This window comes from Rattus rattus, chromosome 9, assembly GCF_011064425.1.
Source record: "Rattus rattus isolate New Zealand chromosome 9, Rrattus_CSIRO_v1, whole genome shotgun sequence".
Taxonomy (NCBI): Eukaryota; Metazoa; Chordata; class Mammalia; order Rodentia; family Muridae; genus Rattus; species Rattus rattus.
In genome coordinates, this window is record NC_046162.1 from 56,808,892 (window position 1) to 56,832,230 (window position 23,339).

General features: G+C 56.2%; 1 protein-coding gene across 1 annotated transcript in view; it reads left to right on the forward strand.

The window, feature by feature from the left end:
* Positions 1-1,530: 1,530 nt before the first annotated feature.
* Srcin1 (SRC kinase signaling inhibitor 1) overlaps positions 1,531-23,339 on the forward strand; it is a 62,226-nt gene continuing 40,417 nt past the window's right edge. The window contains exons 1-2 of the mRNA XM_032912101.1: positions 1,531-1,740; positions 8,860-8,922. Of these exons, the coding sequence (XP_032767992.1) occupies positions 1,617-1,740; positions 8,860-8,922 (187 nt within the window). The 5' untranslated portion in view covers positions 1,531-1,616. The remainder of the gene's footprint in view (positions 1,741-8,859; positions 8,923-23,339) is intronic.

Sequence of the window (23,339 nt, forward strand, 5' to 3'; positions counted from 1 at the left end):
GACCCCACTTCGGGGTCAACGCATTTGTCTCTACCGCAGCAGGAGGACCGCTTAGGGTGGGGGAAGCAGGTGGAGTGGGGGGGGCGTGAGCGCGTCCCGCACCCTAGTCCGGGCCTTGCGCTGCGGGATCGGGTGTGCTGCTGGAGGGCGCGAGGAGGCGCAGTGCCCCTTCCCTTCCCCCGCTCCCCGCCACCCCCAGCGGCCCTTTGTACCATCCGGCCACACGCGCGTACCCGTGTCGCGCGCGCTCCCGCCCGCAGTGACACACCCGCGCCGGCCGCACGCGCGCACTCGCGCGCACACACACACAGAGAGACACACTCGCTCTCGCACACTCGGTGACACGCCCGCGCGCGCGCCCCACACGCCCACGCCGCCGGCGCCTCCCAAGCTGGTCCACCCCGGCAGGGGCCTGCGCCCCAGCCCGCCTGCCTGGCACCGCGCCCCTGGGGCTGGGGCCGGCGAGGAGCCCGCGAGGCGGCGAGAGGGCGAGCGCCAGGCAGGCCGGCCTGGGGCCCCGCCCCCGCGCCCCCCCCGCCCGATGGGGGGAACGCTCCGTCCCAAGGCATGTCCCTGTCTCTCTCCTCCCTAATGTGCCTCCATGCTTAAGTGGAAGGTATTTCTGTTTTCTTTGTGTGTTTTCCCCTCGGCCGGGGGCGGGGGCGGCGGCCGGGCCCGGGAGGCGGCGGCCGGCCGGGCGAGGGATGCTCCAGGCGCAGGTGTTGCGGGGGGCAGGGGACCGCTGCGCGCCCGGCTGGGGCGGACCAGGGAGGGAGAGTGCTGAGAGCCGAAAGGGTCTGGAGCCGGCGAAGCTGGGAACCCGGCGGGAAGGGCCTCGCGGTGCCCGGGGGGGAGGGGACCTGGGGTTACAATGTAAGGGGGAGGGGTGGGTGAAGGGGGATGGCGAAGGGAGTCGGGGGGGGGGGGGGGAGGGGTCCATGCGAGGTGAAGCCAGGGATGCTGAAGGGGGAAGGGACAAGAAATGAAGGCAAGAGAATCACATCCCCTCCTCTGCTCTCAGAATGGGGTGCAGGCGCTGGGCTGGTAGTGCTGGACCCTTCGCCCCAGTCCCCCCGGGAAGCAGGGGACCGAGAGCGCTCTGGGTTTGGCTGTGTTGCCAGGATACAAGGCTTCATTCTACACCCCACCCCCTGCACCTCGAGGCCCTAGCCCTGGAGACCTCCTAGCCTCCACAGGAGTTGCAGAAACTGGGGACCTGCTCCCCGCTCGCCGGGCGGGTAGGGAGGGCCCTGGAGAGGGAGGGACCGAAGGAGGGGCTTCTGGATCTTAAACCCTCCCCTTGCAGAGGCAAGGGGTAAAGGAGGGCGCCCCCAGCTGGGTAGGGCGTCCGGGGTGATGTGGAGGTGGGGACTGCAGGGGGCTGGAAAAGTAGAGGGGCGGGGCTGGGGAGGGGACTCGCCGTGGCCCCCCCTCCCCTCCCACGCACCCCCCTGCTACGTCAGAAGCTCCCGGGCCAGCTCCGAGTCCTGTCGGTGGGGGCAGCAGGATGCTGGTGGCAGTAGAGGGGGCCGGCCGGGTGCCTCCGCAGCTCAACTGGCAGGGCCCTGTGGGGCGTGTGTGGCTGCTGGTGCGCGCCCCCAGCCCCACGCCTCCCCATGCAGCCCTGGCAGTGCCTCCGGCGCTTTGCCCTGGCCTGGTGGGAGAGGACCGCCGAGGGTCGCGCCCGTTCTCCCAGGGAGGAGGTTGGACCGAGGGACCCTGGGGGCCGAGGGGAGCCAGGTGAGCCGGATCAGCAGTGCAAACCGGGAGAACTGAACTGCATCTAGCATCTCTCAAATGTTGCCAGGTCTGGGGATTCTGCAGACCTCAGCTTTGAGAAGTGGGGTCTTCAGTTGGGGCTTTCCGGCGGCAGCCTCTCAGAAGGTGTTTGGGATAAAGGTGGGAAGTGGAGAAACTGCAGACATCAGTTGTAGAGAGGGCTCTGGCTGCTCCTTTGGGTGGTGTTCCTGCCCTTTGGGATGGGGTGATAAGATACCTTCCTCTACTCCGGTCATCTTTGGTCTGGGTGACCTTGAGCCAATTGCTTGGCTTAAGCCTGTGCCTCAGTTTCTCATTCCTTTCGCTGTCTCTGTGGCTGGTCTTTCAAATGATGATGTCTCTGATGGAGCGAGTCGCTGTGGAGATGAGAGACTGTCGTCTCTGGTGGCAGCTGGGATGGTGGCTTCTAGCATGGCTGGTGTGTGTTTATAACTGGGGGGGCCACTGTGGCATCTGGGTTTGGCTGATTGTGGCCGGTGTGGGGTCACTCTGGATAAATGATCAGGGTGGTATGGCAGAAGGAATGCTCTTGGTAGGCTGAGAGTTGGAATAATGACAGCCTGGTATAGAAGCAAGGGTGAGTGAGGGCTGTGGACATAAGGGGAGGGGGCTCCCCTACCCACTCCAAGGCTGCCTGGTACCCAGACACCATTGTCGGTGAGTGCAAAGGCTTTGCCCTGGCTTCCTGCCACTCTGCCTTGGGGACAAGAGGGTCTTTGTCCGATGCTGCCCCCCAGTCCTGCATTCTTCCTTCCTTTGAGGCTAGTCAGCCACCAACGACCCCAGGGCAGAGGTTCGGGTGCATCTAGAAGAAACAAATGTAGCCTCAGGCGGGGAGCAGGGAGAGCAACCTCACTAGGGTTAGGGTCCCTGGAACAAGCTCTCAGAGACATGCCCCCATTTCAGCCTTTCGCCCTCCCCTCTGCTTACTTTCCCACTGAGCAGAGGAGGTGGGGGGCTCCCTGGCCTTACTTATATAGCCTCGTAAAGGTGAATGGTCATCTACCAGATGCACAGCCCCTCTGAGTCCCCCCCCAACCTGTCCAGGGACCCACCCAAGAAAAGGGTTTAATTAGAACCATTGATTCCTTTTTGGCTGCGGGCATCGATCTCCTCGGTGTGGTCAGAGCAGTGGCTGGGGGCAGGGGTGGCACAGTTGCTGTCTGCCAGTGCTAACCTTGGCATTCTCTGCCAAAACCCCAGCCCTGGAAGTGCTGAGTAGGGTTAGGGCTGGGCTCTTTGAAGCTCCCCACCTCCACTCCAGATCAACTCAGCTGAGGGCTGAAACAGTTAGGGACTGTGTTCAGGTTAGAGGAAGGGTGACCACATAAAATGACCTCCTTCACCGAGCTGGGGGGCACAGCAAGAAGCAGTGGTGGTTGGGCGCGTCCATCCTAATTAGAGGAAGTCAGTCGGGGAGGAATGGAGTGTCCAGGCAGGTCAGGGACGGAGGGAAAATCGAGGGCTGGCTGTAAAAGTATCTCTTTCGAGGAATTCTGAGCACTTATCTCTCAGCCCTGGCAAGGAGATTGTTTTCCTCCTTCATTTATGTCGTCCAGCCTTGATAGGGACAGGGCCTGCCTGCCTACATGCCCAGCTAGTCCAGGTCTGGCCTGGCTCTCTGACCCCGTGGCCCCTGCCTAGATGGAAGGCGCTGAGGGTGAGGCGTCTGGCGTCTGCCTCAGGTCCCTGGAGTTGGGGGCCCTGGCTTGCGCTTGCTGTGGGTGGGCCTGAGCAGGTGCAGTTTCAATGAGGCACTCAGGGGCTCTTTGAAGACTCCTTCTCTGGCTTCCCAGGGCCCATTTGAGCAAAGATAATAAAAATCTGGCCGTCAGCGGGTTTGAGGGCTGCGCTTGCCTCCTCTTCTTTCATTCCCAGCTCTGAAAAGCTGAGATGAAGGGTTTGGATCTGGCTGGAAAGCAGCTCCTGCCCCAAGGGAGAGAGGGAGGGAGAGAGGGAGGGAGGGAGGGAGGGAGGGAGGGAGAGCCGACTTCTTGGCAGCCAGTGATGGGCAGAGGGGTAGAGGCATGGTCTCCAACCCCTGCTAACAACATGGCACTTCCGTGTCAGGACTCCATACCCAGTACCCAGGTGATAGCGGAGTTCCTCAGGCCCCCAGAGCATCCTTCTCTGCCCTGCTGTTCCACAAAGTTCTTCTGGTCACCTCAGGTTCTCTGTCTGTCCTCTCTGCCAGTCTTCCACTTCACTCCCTCCCCTCCCGCACCCCCTCCCTGCCGCTGCCCCGCTGCCAGTGTCCCCACTCCTCTTGCTCTCTCTGGCGGCCCCTCCCCGCTGTCTGTCTTCTCTGCACTAGCAGCAATCCTGCTTTCTAGGGCTGCTGAGAGGAGCCGCCACAGAGCAGCTTTAGCCGCAGCCTCAGCAGGGATGGGCCAGCTGACTATTATGGGCTGTCAGGTGCCATCACTGTCAGAGTGCGGGCTGGAGGGGCTGCTGTGCATTTAAGAGCACACTCAAGGATGCACTTGTGTGTGTGTGTGTGTGTGTGTGTGTGTGTGTGTGTGTGTGTGTGTGTGTTGCCAGGCTCCTCCCATACTACCTCGGGCACCTCACCTTGACTTTGAGTTCTCCATACCCTGCCACACACTTCAGTTACCTTCTGGCTTTCGACTTCCCAACAGATTCTTTTTCTCTTTTTTTCTTCCTTCCTTCCTTCCTTTTTCTTTCCCCAGCCCTTCTGGTCCTTGATTCCCTAACGGAACTCTGTCATGCATCTGCCTCTCATCTCATGCCCATCAGACAGACTACCTCCAGGCTCCAGAGAGGCAAGAGGGATCCAGGAAGCTGCTGGGCTCTGTGCCAGGCCCTGGCCACTCTCCTCTGGTTAACCCTCCAGATGACAGATGACCATTAGAAACTATACTGAGCCTGGAGCCCTGCACTGATCCTGCCTCAGGCCTGAATGTCTGTGTGACCTTGAACAAGTCCCTTCCCTAGTCTCCTTTCTCACCTGAAGCGAGGGGGCGGGGCTGGATGATCTCCAAGGTCTCTTCTGACATTCCTTCGGTGTTGTGTCTCTCTTGTGGGTGATTTGCATATGCTTTGCATATATTAATAGCGCCTGCTTGCCGAGAGAAGGACACCACCCACATGGGACCCAGAGTCCCGCCCATCTTTCCAGTTCCCCTCACCCATTGGCCCAATTCCCAAGGCTCCAGCGTCTTAGAGGGTGGGAGCTAAGCACCAGAGAAGGTTGGGTCTGGCCCCTGCCTCTCCAGTGTCCCCAGGCTGAGTGTGCCTTTGGTGGGTGGGATCCTGCAGGACCAGGCATTAGGGTATGAGTTCTCTAGAACACATGGTTGGTACCAGTTTGGTGCCTCAGGCTGCTTGGGCTTCAGTTCAGGCCTCTTAAACAGTGAGGCCTCTTACTCTTGACCAGGCTCCTGGACTTTGGGAATGAGGGCTGGAACTTGAGCCTAAGACATAGAGGCCAGGAGAGAATAAGTTATTTCCCATCTAGCCTTAAACCTTCTATGTGTGTATATGTGTTCGAGATTGTGTGTGTGTGTGTGTGTGTGTATGTGTGTGTGTTCATGCGTGTGTGCTTGTATGTGCATTCGTATGTTCGTGTGTGTGCATATATGTTTGTTTCTGGGCACGTGTATGGTGTGTGTGTGTGTGTGTGTGTGTAGAACTCCAGAGGTCCAGGTCTCCCTCCTGATCTAAAGGTGTTTCTTCAGGCTCTCCTGCCTCCTTGCCACCCATGTGTACTCTATACCTGGCACAGGGCAGAGCACAGGCCCCTGACCCTTAGTCCTTCTGTGACATCTTTCAAATAAAAGTCCCCTGTAACCTGGGGCAAGACTGGGATAAAGGCTGGTGGCCTAGAGGAGGCAGTTTGAGACCACTGAGTCACGACAATAACCTCTGAAGGGCAGGACAGAAATGAACTCCACTAAGGACTGGAGGGCTGGTTGGGGTGGTGGAATACAGTGAGTGGGGATAGGGTTAGCTTTAGTTTTAGGGAAGCACTATCCAATAGGGTGGGACAACAGATGAAAGCCTACAGCACAGTGCCTGACTTATGATAAGCAGACGGGGAGGGGGAGGGGGTATCTAGGGAGGGGCAGAGACTGGCAGCCCAAGGCTGGGACTTTGAAGAGGATGTGGTTCAACATTTCCTAGAAGAGCTCTTCTCCTATATTCAGGCTGCTACATCTGCCCCTCTTTCCCCATGTGCAAACCGGGCGTAGGGCCAGCTACCAGGACACCCTGCCCTGGTCTTCAGTGCTGGCACGGGCAGTCGGCAGGGTGTGGAGGCTGGAAGTCTGCTGTGCTCCCCGCTCCTTGTCTGTGCCTAGGACAGCTTGGGAGGAAGCGAGCCCGAGCCCACGCTGCAGCAGCAGCAGGAATGGAGGTCAGATAGAAACACTTTCCAGTGTACGAGGGGCCTGGCGGTGTGGGCGTGAAAGCTAGTATAACAGCTAGGGAACTAGCTGGTCAGCATGGCACTGCCCACCCCAAGGAGCCAATTTTTTTTTTTTTTTTTTTTCCGGAGCTGGGGACCGAACCCAGGGCCTTGCGCTTGCCCTAGGCAAGCGCCTACCACTGAGCTAAATCCCCAACCCCCAAGGAGCCAATTCTCGTGGGAGACCGAGGGTCCTGCATTGTGGAACAAAGGCAACAAGGAGGAGTCTTTTGTTCCCTAGGACAAAGATAAAGTGCACGTTAAAGAACTCAGACTGGTGTCTCTTTCATTGCTGTGTGACCTTGGCAACTATGTTGCCCTCTCTGGTCTTCAGTGTCCTTGATATAAGTAAAGAAGTTGACATGGAGGGTCCCTGTCAGTTGTCTAAAGTTCTCCCCACCTCCTTTCCCCCTGAAATATGAAATGCCTTGTCACACGAAGGGTAGGAGGAATGTTTTCCAGCTTCAGCTGAGCCAGGAGAAATGGCGGAAGGCCAAACATTTGAGCACACACACATGCACACACGAGCGGCTCACAGCGAGCGGCTCCCCACTCCCTGACTGAGTTATACCTTGCCTGCATCTGTTCTCCTGCCTGCGAGATGGAACCGGCGGCTGGAAGCCTCTGCTAGCCTTGCACTCCATTCTGTTGAACCATGATCCAGCCCGTGTTTCTCCTCATGCTGAGGGTCCAGCAGGTGGTGGGGCTTCAGCCACCGCTCGCAGGCTACCAGAGAACTGCGGCCAGCAGGCTCGGCTGCCTGCAAGACCTGGGATGGAATATCCCAAGCCAGGAGAGAAGTTGTGTTCCTTGGGTCTCATTGCTGAGGACCCCAGACCCTCAACAAGCCTTAAGTCCGCAGGGAGGCCCCAGTTTGAGAGCCTGGGGTGTGTGTGTGTGAGACATCCTTATCCCGTGTTCCCCCACCTCGGTCTCCTGATAACTGTGGAATGGCGGGTGTCCCTGCCGCCTGCAGATACCAGCTAAGAAAGTGTCCAGGGTTCCTAATAGCCCTTGCAGGCATAGACCCTCACTACTAACCCCAGACCTGGTTCTCCATAGCCTAGGACTCCTGGTGTGTCGAATAGGACGGGGCCTTTGAGGGACTCTCCTCTACTGCTGCTAGATCAGGAGGGCCAGGAAAGGGGCTCCTAGAGAGTTAAAGTCACCAACAGTGGAAGCTCAGGAAACCCTGAACCCTGTCCTGAACCCTAGGGTCAGTCCCTAGGGTGAGGTAAGGAGACTGAAAAAAACAAAACAAAACCTTTACTGAAGCATGTAATGGACAGAGGTTAGACTTCAGGAAGGACTTCCCAAATATTGAGCAAAGGAAGGCTGGATGGGGTGTGTTCCTGGCTGCAGCCCAGCTCTAGAGTTGGGTGGTCTCAGCAGGGACACTCACTGAAGAACATCACTTCACTTCCTTGAGGTATTTATGGTGGCTGCCTTGCAGAGGGGACACCCAGATTCAGTGAGAGAATTCAGGCAGAGTTAGAAAAGCTTCTGAGATCCAGTGCTTTTTCACCCATCCCAGAGGGCTGGGCTCTGGGGAGGGTGGTGAGAGGGCACTAGAGAGGTGGTTCAAGCAGGAGTATAATAATTCCAGCACCAGGATTGGGGCTCCGAGGTTCAAGGTCACGCTGGTCCATTCGAGGTCTCAGGGACAAACAAAAGGAATGGAGAGATGCCTCACCCTTAGTCAATCTGTCTATCTGCACACCATCCCCATGCAGGGCGCCCTGGGGTGCTGGATTCCTGATTCATTCTTGCTTTCTTTCTCAGTAGTCTGCCCACATCTGGGCACAGCAGCTGTTTCTCCCCAGGGTGTCTCTTGGTTGGGTAATCGGTGGGAAAATTGGAACCGTGAGATTGGCAGTGCTTGCCGCGAGGATGTGCTTGGGCTCCCAAGTGAGGGCTGAGCCCACATTGCAGGCAGGCAGGGACTCTGTAACTCAGACCCTGTGGTGGAAAAAGTGGTGGTATCTGTGACACGGCGCAGGGTAGAGTAAGGAAGAACTTCCGTGTAGGCTGAGAGAGGTGTGTATGGGGGACCTGTGGGGACCTTGCCGTGGCTAACCAAAGGGCCTCAGGCAGGTATGGTGAGGTGGCTTTTCCCCACTGGAAGGTGAACACTTGTAGGACCTTCCTGGCTAGGGTGGGGGTGGGGCTGACAGATCGAGGGGAGGTTTTTTGGAGCTGCGGAAAGGGTGGTCAGCAGTGATGCAAGTCCTCTGACCCTGACCCTATTCCTGCCCCAAATAGGAGACCTGAACAGGAGAAGCTGTTGGCCCCCACAGATGCTGCATTTGGGGTCTGAAATGGGGACCCCAGCCAAAAGTCTGCTCCCCATGCTCAGAAAGAGAACCAGGACTGTCTGTCTGTCCAGGGGCCCCAACTCTGGGGCCCCCATGTTTTCCGTGTTGGTGCTGTCTGTCCTCCTGTCTGTCCCCAAGTGATGTCTTTGTCCTCTTACCCTCTGCCCTTCCTCTAATTCCCAGTCTTTACCCTGCGAGGAGCTCCCCCACACTCTGGCGACCTCAGAAGGGACAGCTCCCAAGACCCTGGCTTGCTGTTCCCACCCCCTGGCCCAGCCCTCCTGCCCCTGGCTCATTCAGATCATTTATTGGTTTCCTCCTTTCCTGTCCCTCACCCAGGGCTCCAGCGAGCGGCGGGAGGGAAGCCGGCAGGACTCTGCTCCCTCTGTTTAAAGTCTCCAGGTTAGTAAGCCAGGAGGGAGCCCACCACGGCCACCTAGTCAGCGCCCTCCCCTGCCTGCAATGGATCACAATGAGCCACCCCGGGAGGGCTGTGGGGGAGGGGGGTCGGCATAGGTCAGGGGGATGGCATGGCGGATCCCCATGCTGGGGAGGGCTCCTTGCCTGGCAAATATGTGTCTGTGTGCATGTGAGTGTGCGTGTGCAAGCACGCAGGCATGTACGTAGGTGTGTGTCCGCGTGGGCTGGGCGTGGGATAGAGGCCGGTCACCTCTGCCAAGGGATGAGGCCCCAGGGGCTCTGCTGTGGGTGGGTGGTGGGGTGGGAGCTGGGTCAGATGACCCCAGTTGCCTTATCCCTCAGTGTCCACTTCACTATGGAGAGCCACCGAGCCTGCTCAGGCTCCCGAGGGCTTGAGAGGGAAACTCATGCCTGACCACCCTGCCTATCCAGTGTTGTCTCTGGGAGTGGTGGCTGGGGGATGGGTCACACTGCATCCTAGGGTAGGTGCCATGTCACGGAGCAGCAAGAGGGGGCATCTGTCCCCAACCCCACCAAGGTTATATACTGGTGATATACCGTATCCACTGACACATTGGCGTGGCCTGGTAATGCTGGAAGCTCCTCCTACCCATCCTGTAGAGTGCCCTGTCACCCTGGGGCTCAAGCAAACTGTGACTCAGACCCCAATTCCCTGGCCTTGGACTCTTAGGCGCCCTTATGGAACTAGGCTAGGACAGCCCTCTGCCCTCTTCTGTGCCCAGGGCTAGCAACTCAGAGCACTGAAGGCCAGGGTGGCCTGAGTTCAAATCCCCATCTCAGCCATTGTAGCCATGTGGTCTCAGACAAACTGATTTCCTTCTCTGAGCCTCAATGTTCGCATCAGGGGGAGAATTCGAGTGGGGCAGGCTGTGAAGAGGGACAGGCTCTGGGGCTCTGGCCTGAGCAGGGTGCTTTCTAAGTGGCGTCTCTTTGGGCTTCCGCCCTAGGTCTGGGCTGGCTGTGCCTAGGTGCCATGTGGTGCTGTCCACCTATGCTGGAGTGAGGGACAGCAGAACCCATCTTTGTCCTCTGTCCCCCTTGATCCCCAATCCAGGCGGGCAGTGGGGGGAGGCAGCCCTCCTCACTGCTGCGGCTGGCGCCGCCGTCTTGATAGCTTTTTAATAACTTTGCTCTGAGACAATCTGCGGAGAGCTCGTTTGTCTGCCTCTTAATTAAAATTACCGTTTTCCTAAAAGAGCAGCCATGTTCCTGCCCTCCCCCAACCTCAGCTCCTATCTGAGAAGGTGGGGAGGAGCTGGCACTGCAGAGTGGGCTGGTCCTCCCTGGACCCTCTCTGGTGAGGAGGGCCAGGCCTCACCCTGACAGATTTCAGGGGGCTGAGGCAGAGGTTGAACCTGTGGGAGGAAGCTTGCTGTAGCAGAGGGACCAACGGTTCTTTTTCACTGACCTGCTTCTGAAATGCTCCCAGTAACGGGGAGCTCACTACCTCTTTGAGACTTAAGGTGTGTGAGCCCTGTCTTGCTTCGCTCTGAAATGGAAGATGTGGATGGGTCTTAGAACGGACGAAGGCATTGTTAAATGCTAAGGAGAGGGAGCCAGGGCAGTGGGGGTGGACTCAGTCCCTACAACTGGCTGTGTGTTTCCCCCCAAACCCCCCCGGGGGGGGGAGAGAACTCGGAGGACAAGGGAATGGAGTGTGGGGACAGTTAATCACAGCATGGCTGGTACAATGACACTGCTAGTTTCCGGTGGTTTTGTGGTACACTGTGAGAAGTGTAAGGACTTACAGCCTCTGTGACATAATCCTATGGTTCTCTTCTCCTCTGCTGGCCCCAGAGTAACACGGAAGATGCTGCCTTTGGGGGGACGGGACAAGGCAGCTATGACAGGAAATCGTGTGAGATGCCCGTCAGGCAGATGGCTCCAGGCTGCACCCCTGCCTCTCCTCTCCTCGGTGCCCAGGGCCCCAGGGCCCCGAAGGAGAAAGGTTCAGCTCCCTGCCCCCAGCCATTTCTCGCACTCTGCCCTCCTCCCAAAGCCTGTCTTGGATCTAGCCTCAGTATCTCTTGTCTGGGCTATAGGGGAGGCTGTCCACTCACTTTCTGCAGGGTCATTCCCTGGTAGTTCTGGATCTTGAAAACTGACATCATCGTTCCTCTGCTGTGTATTTTCTCTGTGTCCTGGTGGAGGTGTAACCAGTTCCACAAGGCCTGGTTTTCTGCTCTATAGACTGGGTCCTCTGTGGCTCCACTTCTGGGACTGTGTCTGGTGTCTATATGGTCATGTAGTCAATCAACAAACAGCACAGGGCTACTGTGTGCCAGGCGGTGTGGAGGTGGCAGGGTATATAAAATAGTTCAGCAGGACAAATGCAGACTTCTTTTGTGACCTCTTCTCTTGGTCAGGATGTCTGAGTAGGAGGGAGACCGACCGAGATAGCAGTGACCACCCTGCTATGGGATATGTACTGATCACTGTGGGGAAATGGCCCTTCTCCAGAACCTCCCCCTCCCCCACTGCCTCTGTCCCATCCCAGCCACCCGAGATGGCAGAGTGGTGACAGGTGCCGAGCTACAGAGATGACAGCACTGCTCATTCCCCCATAATTACCGTCTGATGAGACGCCAGAATTAGCCACCGCGTGAGCACGGGCATCAGATGCGGGCACAGTGCGGGAAGTGGCTGGGGGCAGGGAGCTGAACCTCTCTCCTTTGGAGCCCTGGGGCACTGGGCAGCAGGGCAGGCACAGCACCTAAGAGAGGGAAATGGGCCAGAAGGAGGTGCTGTGTGGTTAATATGCCCAGAGGTCCAGTGGTTTGTGGTTTCCCAGTCCTCGAAGTGATGCGTCCTGGAAATGACTGGCATCTGGACAGGGCTGCTGGGGCCCTGGGCCACTAACCAGAGACCTACAGGTAGACTCTGAGTACAGGCGGTGTGCACCCTGGTTCTACCCTGCTGGGCTGTGCGGAGCAGTTGAGAGCCAGGACCAGGCCCTGAGGCAGATGGATGATGGCCTGGGAGGAACGTGAGGGAGCGTGTGGGGCACCTGAGGCCCAAGATGAGGCTATGTGGGCGGCAGGGAGATGACACATTGGTCACCAAGCTGGGCTGCTCCAGTCCTGGGCAGCCTCATGTTTTTGTGGCAGGGCAGAGGAGGTCATCTGGTACATTCCTAAGACCTTGTCTGAATTACTGGAGTTCTGAAGGACACCGGCTGGGGAAGGCAGTGAACACCAGGGGGATTGCTCTGTCAAGGCCAGGGCAGTTGGGAACTGGAAGGCAGATCGTAGAGGGAGGACCTGTCCCAACCAGGAAGGTATTGGCATGGCTGCCTCCCTCATCCCCCAAAGGAGAGGTGCCCTGTGAGAGTCCGGCCTCTCCTCTCAGGTCACTCAGGATGAAGGAGTCCACATAGAGCCCACTTTGCTCTGGCGAGGTCTCCATTCTCAGAAGCATCGAGTCCCAGCTCCTGTCACAGCCTGGGGCTTGGTGGGGGTTGAAAAGTGGGAGACCCCTTTCCAGCCTGGGATCTGGGCTCCTCGGCTGGTCTGCCGGTTGTTGCCTTCCCACCCTTCCATCCCTCGTTCCATCCCTGGAGACCAGGAGGACAGTGGGCAGGAGGATTGAGAGCTGGACAGATGGGGACTTGGGGCTCAGCAGTGGAGGGCGCTGGGAAAGAGCAGTGAGAATCTCTCGCCTCTGAGAGTTGGTGCCTTCACGCATCCATGCCCACCTTGGGCAAAGTGACCCTTCCTGGGCTTCAGTTTCCTGACCTGTACAGAAAGCAGCTGCACAGGGCTACTGTGAGGGCTAAGTGAGTCATAGCTGCCATTGGCCTTTGAAGTGTCATGCCTGAGGCTATCCAGGGACAAGGCTCTGGTCCATGATGGCATCACTGCATTCCAGGCAACCCACTGGCTGGATTTCTCTCTTCCCTCCCTCCCCCTTCTTTCCCCCTCCCCCTCCCTCCTTCCTTCCCTCCCTCCCTCCCTCCTTCCCTCCCTCCCTCCTTCTTCCCTCCCTCCCTTACACTGAGGATGGAGCCCAGGGCTTTGCACACACTAGACACACACATGCTACCATAGCCTTCTTTCCCTGTTGTTTGAAACGGTTAGAGTTACTCAGGCTGGCCTTGAACTCTCTCTGCAGCACAGGCAGCTCTTGACTTGTGACCCTCTCTGTCAGCCTCCTGAGTAGCTTGGATGCTTTCACCTTTAGGCTCAGCTTGTTTTCCCTTTGGTAGTGCTGGGTGTAGAGCCCAGCATGCAGGTATGCATACCTCAAGCTCCAACCCAGTTTCACTCTCTTTACTCAAGGGGACCGGGCAGACACAGAGGGAACCCTGCAGGTTTTAGCAGATGCCATTGCTTCTTCCTTCCAGCCTGCACTGGCCTCTCCCAAGTTCTGCTCTAGTGGGAGGATTCAGGTTGGACAACAGGGAGAACTTTCCCTGGGAGCATGTGGTCAGACTCACCCTGGCTGCTGTGGTCCTCTGGGTGCAGGGGCCCACGGGGTACAGGGGGCCACAGAGTGCAGGGGGCTAGAATGATCTACTCTGGAGGGAGCTAGCTGTGCCAGCTGTTCGGCTGCTGAGATGCTGGATGACCGTGTACCTCGGAGAGGAGGCCAAGCCTCTGGAGCAACAGAAGTACTCCAGGAAAGTACCTGGCTTTGCCTCATTGGTTCCAAGTGGCCATCAGAGTCAGGGATTTGGGGCCTAGCTTCAGACACTTGGAGGTTCTGCATAGACAATTCTGCATTGGTGGTTTTGCCTGCACATCTGTGAGGTTGTCTGCACAGACAGTTATGAGCTGCTAATTTACTGGGATTTGAACCTCTGGAAGAGCAGTCTGTGCTCCTCACTGCTGAGCCATCTCTCCAGCCCTGGTTTGGTTTGGTCTTTGAGACAGGGTCTCACACACTTCAGGCTGGCCTGAGAGTCTATGTAGCCAAGGATCCCGACCTTCCTGTCTGCACCTCTCCTGAGTACTGTGACCACAGACATCTGCCACCAGCCATCGGGCTGGCATCCCCCACTGACTTTCCCACCAAGTGGACTTTCCCACTGCTCTGACCCAGAGGCAGGACAGTCTCTTTGGGGACTCAGGCACCAGTGCCATGTGTCACCACAGCCTGGTTAGGACCTGTGTGTCCTTTTGCATGGCAGTGCCTATGGAGTGTGCAGAAAGCTGTTGGGGGTTGGGCTGAAGCTAGGGTGGGGGTGAGGTAGTACTGGGTCACACAGGCGTGGTGACAGGTGCATGGGGGTGATGGCCCAAGATGAACACCCACTGTGGAGCAGACTGGGGTCTCTCTGTCCTGTAGATGTTGCCTCTGTCCACACCTGCTGCTGCCAAGGTGCAGTGCCCTGGGTAGACATGTTTGAGGAGAGGGGACTCTGGCTATCTCTAAGTTGGGAGGTTTGGTTACTCCTTCCCCCCTCCCTCCCCCTCCCTCTCCTCTTCTCCCTCCCTCCCTTTCTTTCTTCTCCTCCCTCTTCTCTCCCTCTCCCCTGGGCTGCTGCTTTCCTCTCTGGCTGCTTCTCCAAGGAGATGAGGAGCTGACAGGACACCTTCCCTGGGCGCATGAGCAGCGGTGACGCCATGCAAGCCGGGGCTCGCTCATTAACTTGTTAACACTGTTCCGTGTGTGGGCCCACGCCAGGGCTGTTGCAGCCTTTCCAGTCCCCACTTCAGTCGGGAGGGGGTGACTGCTCCTTCCCCTCAATGTCCACCTCCCCTTTTCCAGGGAAGCCAATTAGTCAAGCCTTCATTAAAAGTGAAAAAGCAGAGAAAAGCCTAGAGCCCCAATCTGACGGCTAGCGAGAGGCAGTGAGGTCAGGGGTAGAGGCCAGGGGAAGAACACAGCCTCCACTCACCCCATGGCCCCAAGTCCGTGTGCAGGGTATAGCTTGAGCCCCTGTCTGTCTGTGATGAGGGTTTTTTTGTTTTTGTTTTTTGAACAGAGGACTGAGGTCTGCAGAGACAGACTCCTGACCTCCTCAAGGTCGTAATAACAGCTACTGGCAGGGCCGGGTTTGAGCAGAGCTTTCTTAGCTGTAGATTCAGTGATTTTTTTTTTTTTTTTTTTTGGTAATGCCACAGTTTTGCCTGCTGTGTGTGGGAGGGAGGAACACGGACCAGAGGGAGGGCTGCGTGTTTGAGATTTTGATTTGTGGCTCATTTGGAAATGGGAATCATGTGTGAGTGCGTGCTTGGGTTGCGGTGAGACAAGCTTGAATTCCATATGTGAACCCCTCCCGGGCTGGGCTGGGGAGCTGGGGTCAGGCTAGGCTGTGACCCCCTAGCTTGTGTCTTTGGGCCTGGATGCTGCTGTGTTGTGAGATTTGAGTGAATTTGTTAGCTTTCATGCTTCTGGGGCTCCCGCAGCTGGGGAGGGGCTCCCCTGGGAGTTGCTTTCTGGGAGGTGTCACGCTAGAATGAAGATGTCCTTGTCCCCCAAGGGCCACCCAGCACACTCGGGCTCTGCCTCTTCTGCCTTGGTCCCTGGTCTCTGCCTCAGTTTCCTTTCAGTGAAAGACGTTGGCTAAAATAACAACAGTGTTTGGACACTGATGGGATCCGCAGCCGAGCATCATGGGAGCCTCATTCCTCCATGTCTAGGAGTTGAGCTGAGTAGGGTCCCACATGCCAGGGTTATTGAGCCCCATGTGCTGGCCTAGGTAAGCCAGTAGCTGTGTGTGAGCCAGGACTACAGAATGAATGTAGCGCCCCCTGTCAGGCTCGGTATGGCTGGCTCCTCCCAGACCCTCAGTCCCCTCTAGTCAGTCCTGAGTATCTTCAGGACCACCCAGTGTGTAGCTCGGCACCTCTTGGAAAAAAGGCTTCTTAGTTGAAGGTGAAGACAAGGGCCCCACCCTGAAGAGACCCTGAAGGCACCTAGGAGGCTCCTATCACTTGGGGAAGACAAGGCCTAAGTGCAGAGAAAGGCTGTCCCCTGCCGTGTGGAATGCCCAGCTGGAGGCTGGAGTCCCAAGTGAGGCTGGGGGCTGTTTGGAATTGAGGTGGGCAAGCATCAGTTGTGCTCAGACTAAGGGTGGATGGCTGTTCCCACTCTAGGCTCATGACGGAGGACCCAGACAGCTAGCTGAGGTGGTGGGACTGTTCTTTTTAATGTCTTCTACCCAGGAAGCATACACTGTGGAAAGCAATAGAAACTCCCACAGGGAGCTGAGGGAGGCCCCACCCCACCCCGCTGCTCCTTCTAGGCAGGTGAGCTCTCCCTCCACAGCCCTGAGGAGGTCCTTTAATTAGATTCCAACTCGTTTAACCAACTAAGTGGCCTTTGGTGGGTTTTAAATCTGCACAAATTGGTTTGTGTTTTTTGCCTGCGTAAGGTTGTGACTGGCAGGGCCCAGCGCCATCCTCTCGCTTCCTGGCTTCTTCTGGTATTTTCCACCTCTTGGTCTATCCAAACCCGAGTGCCCAGCTTCCTAGGAATGGACAAGAACACGGAGACACAGAGAACAGACTCTCCCAGTCCCTACCCCCAGAAGGGGACACCAGGGTGGCTCAGTCCCCGGCCCTCATATTCCCTGGCTGTCCCAGGAAGACAGTGTGGCCTGCAGCTCTCCGATGTGGCCCTGTAGATAACTGAATGGGATGGGGAGGGGTCTAGGCTCTGTCAGCATCTGACAGACTCTTGCTTTGCCCACCTGGTTTCCCTGCCTGTAGAGCCCAGGAAGCTGAGGCCACCATGGCAATGCTAGACTCTGTGTGACCTCCTCTGTCTGTTATGGATCAAAGCTGGCCTTCCCCAGGGACTCAGTAATGAAAATTTGCTGTCACTTGTGACTGCCTCTGGAAGTCACCTTTATTGTCTAACCACCTCTACCATATTTTCAGCTCCTTTCTCTCTCAGGTCTCCCTCTCATGGGACCCCTTTCCTCCCTCCTCCTTGTCCTGCCTCTAGCCTGGATGAGGTTCTGTAAAGGTGACCTGACTTCTAGAGCAGGGCTGGGTTGGCCAAGCCTGGAGAGTTTCGGGGTGCAGTATGGAGGTCCCTGACTGGAAGCTGGGTGGGAACTCTTGTTTCAGTCTTCTTTGGAGCTTTCGTTCGTTTTCCCCACCCCCATGTCTGAGGCTCTTGTTAGAGTGACAGGGAGACTCAACAGGGCGCTGGGCATTAGCAATTTAGGGGGATATTACACAGGAATGTTTACAGAAAGGCAATTGCCTGGAAAATGACTTTGGTGGCTGTGGTATGGGGCGGAAAAGCTGGTTCTAGAAAACAGACACAGATGGGCGTCTGCCTCTAGGACCCACAGACAGAGAGCAGGGTGAGGGGCAGGGTGCTCATAGGCCACTGCAAAGGCCTCCCCTGGGCAAGCAAGGGTGGGCATGGGTCTCAACCTTGGCATTTAAGAAGCGGATCTGGGCCTCTGGCCTTTGTCTTCTGGCCTTTGTCCTCTGACCTTTGTCCTCTGGCCTCTAGCTTCAAGTTCATCACTCTTTCAGACTGAAGCGGTACCAGCCAGATGAAGTCATCAGGCAGTATTGACTGTGGCAGCGCCTCAGGGCTGCTCCTGGGTGAAGTGGGCGCCTCTTACTCTGGCTATAGAGGGGACACCAGGAGTTCTGTTGCCTGCACATGTGTGTGTGTGCTTATGAGGAGGGTTCTGTGAGGTCTGAAGCAGGCCCTCTTCCTTTTTTGAAATCTCTGCCACTGTCCCCCATTGCCCTGACTGGTGGGGACAAGAGTTGCTGTCACATTGAGCATTTAGTCCTTCCTTTTGTGCTCTAGCTACTCTCAGGCCCCAGCTTCGGTCCAGACCGTGGATTGAGAACACATGTGTCAGGTCAGGCCCCCTGGAATAGTCTCTTGGTGTCCATTAAAAAGGAGCTGGCTGTCTCAGAGCTTCTCAGAGTCCTTTCCTGTCACTTTCTGTCACAGCAGCTCTGATCCCCCCTATATTTTCTCTCCTTTGTCCCCCCTCCCACATTCTCTTCTGAAGATGATGTCATGTTCCAGCGCTGCCCAGCGACAGGCAGAGAGGACAGAGTAGATGGTGACATCCGGGGTAAAGACGCTAGGTGGGGATGAGAATGATGATTTTACAAGATGGTGTCACTGAGATGCTGGGATCTTAATTCTTCTAATGAGCTACAGTTATTTCATGTAAGAGAATTCAGTGGTGGGTAAAAATAAATCAGGCCCATAAATAAACTGGGGGTGGGGTTTGGAAGCCGCCGAACAAGTAACAATGTTTCTGTGAAGCACCTGCTCATTAATCACAGCCAGCCACTGGGGGGCGCCCACTGCTTCCCATCATCCCAGCAGGGCCACCTCCCCCTCCCCCAAGGTCCCTGCAGAGCTGAGGTGACAGAGGACCCCCTCTGCTTCTCCAGTCCTGATGCTTCGTTTTCTTAGTCCCTGACATCTGCCCTCTGGCCTCCACTTTCCCATTTAAAAATCTTAGAGCCCAGTGTGGCAGGGCGTGTCTGTAATCCAGTACTTTGAGGGCAGCCTGGGCTACACCATGTGTTTGAGGCTAATCTCTGCTACAGGTGGATAAGGTGCCTTAAAAAATCCAAAAGGGGGGAGAAAAAAAGAGTCACAGTGGGCTTAGCACCGAAAGAGTCCTCGGAAAGAGGAGACCCTGCAGCCTCTCCTTCAGCTCTCTGGTTTCCCTCCTGTCGGGCCACGCCTCCCATTAACAACCCTCCCCAGCCCCCCCCCCCCCCCGCGCGCATCACAGCCCTTCTTGCCCACCTGCAGGAGTTCCCGCCTCTGCTCTCCTCTCCATCCGCGTGCTCCTCCCAGCCTAAACCCAGCCGAATCCCTGAGCACCAATGATTCGATCACTGGGCCTGGAGCCTGCTGCCAGCCTACTGGACCCATCGTTCACCCTGGCCTTTCCCCTTAAACTGCGCGGTTCAGAGGACGTCAGGGCAGAGACTGCTGCGAGCTGGAGTTGGCTGCAGGGATGGGGAACCAACATGCCCCTCCGGGTCATAGTCTCAGTTTTCCCTCTGCCCCTTGGGGGCAGGGTTTGGAGGTTAACAACCATGTTTTACAGATTAGACCCCTGACTCATCAGGGAAGGGCCCGCTTGACTGAATGAATGAATAACTGGGATCCCTGGAGGGAGGAACCGATTCAATCCAAGTGAAGGGGACTTGGCTACGGTCTAAATTCAGGTGCCCTGGCTCTAAAGGATCAGGGGCTGGAATGTAGCTTAGCTGGTAGTGTGCTTGGCTAGTAGGCATGAAGGAGCCCTGGGTTTGATCCTCAACACGGTCTAAATCAAGCATGAAGGCTCATTCCTGTAATCTCAGCATTCAAGTGAAGAGGGTGGAGACTATCCTTGGCTACATGGAGAGTTGGAGACCAGCGGTTATGTGTGTGTGTGTGTGTGTGTGTGTGCACTGTGTGTGTGCACTGTGTGTATCTGTGTGTGTGTGTATGCACTGTGTGTCTCTGTGCACTGTGTGTGTGTGCACTGTGTGTGTCTCTCTGTGTGTGTCTGTGTGTGTGCACTGTGTGTGTCTCTCTGTGTGTGTGCTACACTGTGTGTGTCTCTGTGGTCTCTGTGTGTGTGTACACTGTGTGTCTCTCTGTGTGTGTGTACACTGTGTGTGTCTGTGTGTGTCTCTGTGTGTGTGTGTCTCTGTGTGTAGTGTGTGTGTGCACTGTGTGTGTGTGTGTGAGAGAGAGAGGGAGAGAGACCGACAGAGAGACAGAGAGACAGAGAGCAAGGCAGTGACTACAAATGAATCTCCTTTGATTATTCCCTCTGCTGCCCACAGTCATCCTCCCAACTCCACCAGGCCCTGTAAAAAGGCGAAAGATGTGCATGTGCCAAGCAGGAAGTCAGGACCCCGGGGTTTACCTCACTCTCTTTCTGAGCAAAATCCCAGGGTCTCCAAAGCGCTTAAATTGCTTCTAGGGCCTTTCAGATCCAAGCCCCTCCTCCCCTCTGCCCCTTCCAGAGAGCACCCCCTGAACCCCAGGGACCAATACCTGGGCATCTGATGGGTGCTCCCTGTTCTCCTTGACACCCAAGCCTGTTCATCAATCCCTTCCCAATTGTCACCAGGGGACATTCAAGCCACTATAGACCTAAAGTGCAGTGGTACTTAACCCCTCACCCCCAACCCCTGCTCCTGCCACCGCCATCCTGGGAGAACTGGGGAGTTCCCAGGGTTCCCCAGGTCATTCCCTTCCTTGGGCTAGTACACTGTCTGCCCCACACCATATTGATGTCCTCCCAGGGATGGGGAAGGAAAGCTGGTGTGCGATGCAGGGGTGAGGGTGAAGGAGGAGATCTTTGGGGAGGGGGACAATGAGTGACATTCATGTGTGTCTAGAGTCCTGGGGGACAGAACAGGCTAGCCAGGAGTCCAGCTGGTCTGGGCCGAGTTAGGTCTAGCAAGAAGGACAGACAAAACACACATGGTGGGGAAAGAGGGAGGAGCCTGGCATCCTTAGCCTTGGAGATCTCTGCCATCATCAGTAGGATGGGACCCTCTGGTGGAGGAGGAGGGAGGCTGGAGTCTGTACTCACCTGTGTCACCCATACCTCAGTCAGCCTCAGTCCCTGGCCACCCTGCCCTGCCACAAGCTTCTCTTGGAACAGAGACTGGCAGGAAGATGGCCCTTGTGTTCCTAGCCTTAGTTAGCAAGCTTCACCCTGGTTTCTTTTGTAGTGAGAGAACTGTTTGCACTGTATCAATTCAGCATCGCTTTGGTTAACACAACTTCACTCTGAACTTGACTATATATGTACTTAAGAGGGAACTTACTGGGGCTGGAGAGACGGCTCAGTGGTTAAGAGCACTGACTGCTCTTCCAGAGGTCCTGAGTCCAATTCCCAGTAACCACATGGTGACTCACAACCATCTGTAATGGGATCTGATGCCCTCTTCTGGTGTGTCTGAAGACAGCAAGGTGTACTCATATAAAATAAAATAAATCTTAAAAAAAAAAAAAGAGGGAACTTACTACCACTCTGAGGAATAAAGTCTAGAAAGCCAGCAATTTGCCCTTAGATGTGTTCTGATGCTTATGAAAATAACGATGTAATCAGTTAAAATATAAAACACTCCTGTACAACCCAGTCCTTGAGAAACTGAGGCAGGAGGGTCAGAACCAGCCTGAACTATATATAGCAAGACACAAAATAGTTCAATAAATTATATTTCTTTTTCTTCATTAACTTATTTATTTTTTCACTTTTACATCGCAGTCGCAGCTCCCCATGTTTCACCCTCACACAGCCCCTCCCCCGTCCTTTTCTCCTCTGAGGAGGTGGGGAGTCTCCCCATGTCACCCCACCCTGGTACATCAAGTCACTGTAGGACTAGGCACATCCTCTCCCAGTGAGGCCAGACAAGGTGGCTCAGTTAGGAGAACAGGCTCCACAGGCAGGCAACAGATTCAGGGACAGTTGTTTGAGGATCTGCATGAAGACCAAGCCACACACTTACCACCTATGTGCAGCCCATATTTACTCTTCGATAAATTATGTATCTTACACACGCGTGTGCACACACACGTGCACGTGTAGATATAAAACACTACCGTTAAATTCATCACTGTGTATCTACCTCATTGGGGAGACTCAAAAAGGCAACTGTGGTAAAAGGGACAGAGGGTACCTGGAAGGTCACCAGTGGTGACTCAGGCCCTGAGTGTCGTAGGGAGACCAATGAGTAAAGAAGGAAGCCTCCATGATGTGTCGCATACTCAGTGGTCACTTAGTCCAATGGGCACTATCATCTGCCCGGGGAGCATGGCAGTGCAAACCTAGCAGATACTGGGGGTGACTCACACCAGGCCACTGCTACTTGTAGCTTTGGACATGTCACTGGGTTTCTGAAGTTTGGCAGCCATGTCTGAAATGGGGACCACAATAGCACCTGCCGGACAGGAGTGTTGAGAGCCATGGCAGTGGTGGGAGACTCTTGGAGCCGGTGACTGAAATTCCTATGGGGGCTGTTGTGTTTTTGTGGTTTAGTGAGAAATGCTGGGAACTCCGGGGCTATGAGCCCCAGATGCACGTGCCTGGAAGAGTGTGTTGTGTGTGTCAGGATGGTTCCTCTCCCTCCCCTCCCTCCCTTTTCTCCCTCCCTTCCCCCCTCTCTCTCTTTCTCTCCCTGTCTCTCTCTCCCTGTCTCCCTCTCCCTTTCCCCTTCTCCCCTCCCTCTCCTTCCTCCTCTTTCTCTCTGTCTCTCTCTCCCTTTCCTTCTCCCTCTCTGTTCCCTCCCCTTCCCCCCTTTCTGTCGGTGCAGTGAGTATGAAGTGTCTGCGTGTGTCTGTCTGTGCATGTGTCCGTCCGTGCACTGTTGTTGAAGGTGGCTTTCTTGAGTACATTGCTGGTGGAATGATTCTGGGTGTCTCTGCACCTCTGTGTGTACGTATGCATGTGCGTGCACATACATGAATGTGCATGTGTGTGTGTTGGTGCTGAGGTAGCTTAGTCTTGAAATGTGGCTCCGTCTCTCTTTCTCCCCCTGTGGTTGGGCGTTGGGTGGATGTGGCCTAGCAGCAAGCAGGGTAAGCAGTTGTGCGGAGGGAAGAGGGCTCTCAGGAACCTGCCAAGTCCCAGGATTCCCAGCCACATCTCTCTTCTTCAGCTGTGGCTGTCCCGAAGAGCACAAGCCTGACTGCTGGGGCTCGATGCTCCAGTCCTAGACTATGCTTAGGGGTGCCATTTTGGGAGCTTAGGTGGGATGTATGGAGATTCCTGTCTCTCATTAGGGGGACAGGGCAAGCAACTGGATTTCATGTCCAGAAATATGGCTAAGGTGGATATTCAGGAGGACCTACCTGCTTTGGGGGTGAGACTGGGGAGAGCAAGGCTAGGCTGGGAGTGGAGGAGGGGACTTGGGAGGGGATTAAGGATTTGTATGGAGACCTCAGCCCCCGGCCTCCCCCCCCCGCCCCACTTCTGTTCTGTCTTTGTCCCCTGTGCAGTCATTTGTGGGTCTTATGTTGTGAGGAGATTTTGAAAGGGGGAGGGGAGGAGGAGGGGAAGGGGGGGGTGGAGTCGACCTGTTTTTGTCTGCCTGCTTTCTTCTGTAAGTTTCTCCCTGTCCATCCTTCACTGTCCTCTCTGTGCCCAGCCTCTGCTGTCTGTCCATCTGTTTGTCTCTGAGGAGGGAGGGAAAGGGAGTCTCTGCCCCAGACTCTGGACCTTCATTCATCCTCGGGAAGAAGCCTTGTGACTGACCTTTGCCCTCACCCCGCCCCGCCCACAGTTCCCTGGTTCCTCTCCTAGATAGGCCCCTCCCCCCGCTGAAGGATACCGTCCTGAGTGCACAGGTCTGAGGAAAGTGCTCATGACTCCAGCCTCCCCTTAGAAAATGTTCTAGAGCACAGCGCAGCTCTTTCCCCTGTCTTCAGGAAGGGGACCGAATGTACAGTTAGAGAGGTGACCTGGGCACCTTCAGTGC